Source organism: Nomascus leucogenys, chromosome 14 (genome assembly GCF_006542625.1).
Source record: "Nomascus leucogenys isolate Asia chromosome 14, Asia_NLE_v1, whole genome shotgun sequence".
NCBI classification, from domain to species: domain Eukaryota; kingdom Metazoa; phylum Chordata; class Mammalia; order Primates; family Hylobatidae; genus Nomascus; species Nomascus leucogenys.
The window spans coordinates 90,174,665-90,178,698 of NC_044394.1; the positions used below are offsets into that span (position 1 = coordinate 90,174,665).

The 4,034-nt window shown below is 48.1% G+C and overlaps 1 protein-coding gene across 1 annotated transcript; it reads right to left on the reverse strand.

Moving 5' to 3' along the window:
- Positions 1–282: 282 nt before the first annotated feature.
- On the reverse strand, positions 283–3,691 carry LOC100592963 (histone H3.3). The gene is made up of 4 exons (XM_030827131.1): positions 3,512–3,691; positions 2,902–3,039; positions 2,665–2,818; positions 283–2,578 (listed from the first exon to the last, which is right to left on the reverse strand). Exons 2-4 carry the CDS (start codon positions 3,027–3,029, stop codon positions 2,450–2,452), a joined length of 411 nt encoding a protein of 136 aa, XP_030682991.1. The 5' UTR covers positions 3,030–3,039; positions 3,512–3,691; the 3' UTR covers positions 283–2,449.
- Positions 3,692–4,034: the final 343 nt, after the last annotated feature.

Sequence of the window (4,034 nt, forward strand, 5' to 3'; positions counted from 1 at the left end):
GTGAGCCGAGATGGTGCCACTGCATTCCAGCCAGGGGAGCAGAACGAGACTCCATCTCAAAATAAGTAAATAAATAAATAAAATACACCACCTCAACAGGCACAGACTGGCACGGTCCTGGGCCAACTATCACTGAGGTCACCTCAACAGGGAGCTTCCTTATTATTGAATGCACACATCCCAGCCCCAGATGAATCAGAAGTCAGTGCTTTTTGGACATTTCCCCAAACTTTTTGAAAGACATTATCATTTGAATGAAAACCATTGAGAAATGAGAAAATCTTAACTTCAAAAATTTTATTTTAGTCTCATCCATCAAGGGCATAGGATACCTGCGTCAGCTCCAACTTCTGCTTTTCTCCTCTGCCTCTGCTCCTTTACCCTTACCGAGGGATACCCCATACAGGAAGCTGCCTACAACCAAAAGCTATCTTTGCCTTCCGGGTTGAGTGCTCGAGCCAAGTGTGGAAAGCAAGTTGCTGCTTCGGCAGATTGCAAGCTGCCCAATATAATCCGAGAGCCTTCTATGCCAGCCTGCAGACTGGAGAAGGTTCACTAACTAGTCACCCACTTGGGTTGTCACAGGTAGTAAACAGAAGCTAACTCGTCACCGTAGCCAGGTTTCTGTACTTGTTTCCAGACACTCCAGAGCACAGCACATTCCAACATCTGATCTTCTCGTTCTGAAGCACACTCTGAGGAATCATTGTGTGCTTGTTCCAGGGCTGATTATGAACTTTCTAGAAAAGCAGGTCATTATATTGCATTCTTTCATAGGAGCTCATTATCACGACCTGAAAGATACCTACTCTACCTTCCTTCCAAAATCTTACATTTGAAACTAACCTAAACTTTTGAGAAAGCAATTTTAATGGGGCATAACTTTAAGCAGTTGCTACCTTCAAACGTGGAATGCTTTGATGACTGCTGGCTCTCATGCTGTCTCACTGACATGCACGTACTACGCTTTAGTAGCCATCATTGCACAAGGAAACTGGCTTCATACTGAAGTTTAAGACTGAGTTCTACACCTCCGGGCTTCTACACTATGGAACGGGAGTGGGGGGAAAAGCTTATTAATATACTTTTGTCTCAGCCCACGCTGCAAACACAGCAGTATTATGGCATCTTAATCATTAAGCAGAGAGCTGTTCACAGGCTTTCTACAGTATCTTTGTAAATAAAAGGTTCCTTTGTCCACCAAGCAACACCTGAAATGATCTAAGCTCAAACCATTAGTATACAAGGACCTAGATAAAGGGACATGTGAAAACTTAGTACATTCAATTTAGGTTTTGGACACTTAGTTGGATAAACAAGTTTATTTGTAAATTTAGTCAACATACATAATTGACCTAAAAACTTCAGTAAATTTTAAAACCACTTGGAAGGCCATCTCTATAAAAATGATTTTCCCAGGACAGTAACCAGATGTAACCTAACCCAACACCATCTTAATTGGCAGAGGTTCAGTGGGCTGGAGTTTTGTGCTCCTCCCCCCACACCAAGTTTTTATAATACAAATGCCACAAAAAAAGGAACTTCGGTACTGTTTCCTCTTAGCAGAGGAGAAAAACTCAACCTAGTTATGAGACCAACCACACAACACAATGAAAAGCTGCACTAACTAGTTCAGAATATTCGTTAAGATGATGCTGGTGTGAATAACTCGTTTTTTCTAGAGCCCTTATAAATAAAATCCCCCAGTTAGTGTTTGCATTATCAGCTAGAGGGTTAACATGTGGTAGAATGAGGACTTATGCAAGGTATAAATGCACATAGCATTTTACTACAATGAGAACAAGTGCAGTCAGAAGAAAACCAACTGGACTCTAAATTACACACACCTTAATGACAAGACTCCCCACCACTTGTGAATGTAAAACATTTAATTTAAAAATGTTGACACTACAATATATAAAATAGCTATTATAAATGCACATAGTGTATTCTATAGCTGCCAGGTTTACTTTTTTTTTTTTTTTTTTAAAGGAAACTAAGTTACACTGTGGTTAAGACTTGTATCTTCACCCTTGAAAAAGCCCACATTCTATCACAGTGATGTATGGTCAGACTTAACAGCCCCAATTGTTAAACACTTGGATCAAGTCATAACCAGTTTTATTGCAAAAGGACCCTGTACACATTTATCAACTCTAGTACCTTAATAGCTACCCAACAAGTCATGAACATACAGAAACATGCATCATGAGAAGCAGGAAGTATCACCCATCCCTTCTGCATATTAGCAACTTGTCACTCCTGAGCAACAGTGCTCACATCACTGAGGTCTGTGAACAGTCACTTTTCGCATTCATCCTGAGTGAAAGATGGAATGACTTAAGTACAAATGCAACATATTATAAACAATTTCTTACAAAAAAAGTCACAAATTAAACCAAAGTATTTTACAGAATTTACTACAAAACGCCATAAAAACTGCCTTCACTTAAGCTCTCTCTCCCCGTATCCGGCGAGCCAACTGGATGTCTTTGGGCATGATGGTGACTCTCTTAGCGTGGATGGCACACAAGTTGGTATCTTCGAACAGACCCACCAGGTACGCTTCGCTAGCCTCCTGTTGAGGACAAGAATCACACTATTAATCCCCCTCGGGCAGCGGAAACCGCCCAGCCCTCCCCCCGCTCCAGGCCTTTGTCTTACCTGCAGCGCACCGATAGCTGCGCTCTGAAACCTCAGGTCGGTTTTGAAATCCTGCGCGATCTCCCTCACCAATCTCTGGAAGGGCAACTTCCGGATGAGCAGCTCGGTCGACTTCTGATAACGACGAATCTCTCGAAGCGCCACGGTCCCGGGCCTGCAGCGAGCAGGGGAGGGGTGAGCGGACGCTGCCGCACAAAGCCGGCCACCGCCGGGCCATTGTTCCCCCGCCCGACCTACCTGTAGCGATGAGGCTTCTTCACCCCGCCGGTAGAGGGAGCGCTTTTCCTGGCGGCTTTCGTGGCCAGCTGTTTGCGGGGGGCTTTCCCACCGGTGGATTTACGAGCAGTCTGCTTGGTTCGGGCCATTTTCTTTCACCTAATTAAGACACCCCGAAGATAAGGCCGCCGCGCTCACCCGGGCCGCCCCACGGGGCTGCGGGGGGAGGAACAGACCCTGGCCCCTCCGCTGGGCCTCCCGCCTCCCCGTGCCCCACCTCGCGGCAGCAGATGGCCGAGGGCCGCCAACCTCCTCCCCCTCCCCTAATGACTCAGGCTGCGAGAAGCGGCAGCCTCCCCCGGGAGGGGGAGCGCGGGGAGGAGTCACTTCCCTCCCTCGACGGGCGGAGGCCCGACTGCCCGGAACCCGGCGTCGGGACCTCTGAATCACCGCCGGGAAAAGGCGGGGACGCAGTTCCGGAACAAAGCCCCAAGGGGAAACCTCCCGGCCCCACACCCGACCCGACGCCAGCTGCCCGAACAGCCCCCGCCGCTCAGCTCCCAACGGCCGCGGCCAGCGGCGCCAACAGTTGGCAGAACCTGAAGCCGCGGGTAAACCCACGAACGCCTACCCCACGCCGAAGTTTCAGGCCACTTCTCCGACCGCAGCGCCGCTTCCGCTGCCCGAGGAAGAGCCGCAGTCGACGAGCGAAGAACCCACAGTGCTCAACGAACGACCAAACCGCTCTGCGCTCCAAGCCCCCTCGACGCCTCCATTTTTATATGCACGCTTCACGCTGCGTCTCTGCGTCATAGAACCCTTCTTTGCATACACCAACGACTTTTTCTATTGGTGGGCGCTTTCGCCGACGCGCTGACATCCCCCGACACAAAGGCCGTGCTTCGGCACTGTTCCATGATTGGTGCATATCTAGGCCGCTGATTGGCTGTTAAAGTGGCCTAATGATTGGATGGATGCAAAGAGGAATGGACGAATCAGAGTTTAGCACTAAACGGCCCTTCTGATTGGATAAAATGGAGCTATGTTTGGATCCTTCCCTTGGTTCCAAAGCTCTGCAATAGAAAGTCAATGCAAATGAATTGCATTGGTCTCTATCAGGATGAGCAGGAGTCTAAACTTACAGGCATCAAGCG

Excerpts from the sequence above, each read along its gene's own strand:
- LOC100592963 (XM_030827131.1), bottom strand. The coding sequence starts at position 3,029 with ATGGCCCGAACCAAGCAGACTGCTCGTAAATCCACCGGTGGGAAAGCC. Across the intron at positions 2,819-2,901 it reads AAGAAGCCTCATCGCTACAG|GCCCGGGACCGTGGCGCTTC; the intron begins GTAGGTCGGGCG and ends TGCTCGCTGCAG. Across the intron at positions 2,579-2,664 it reads CAGCTATCGGTGCGCTGCAG|GAGGCTAGCGAAGCGTACCT; the intron begins GTAAGACAAAGG and ends TGTCCTCAACAG.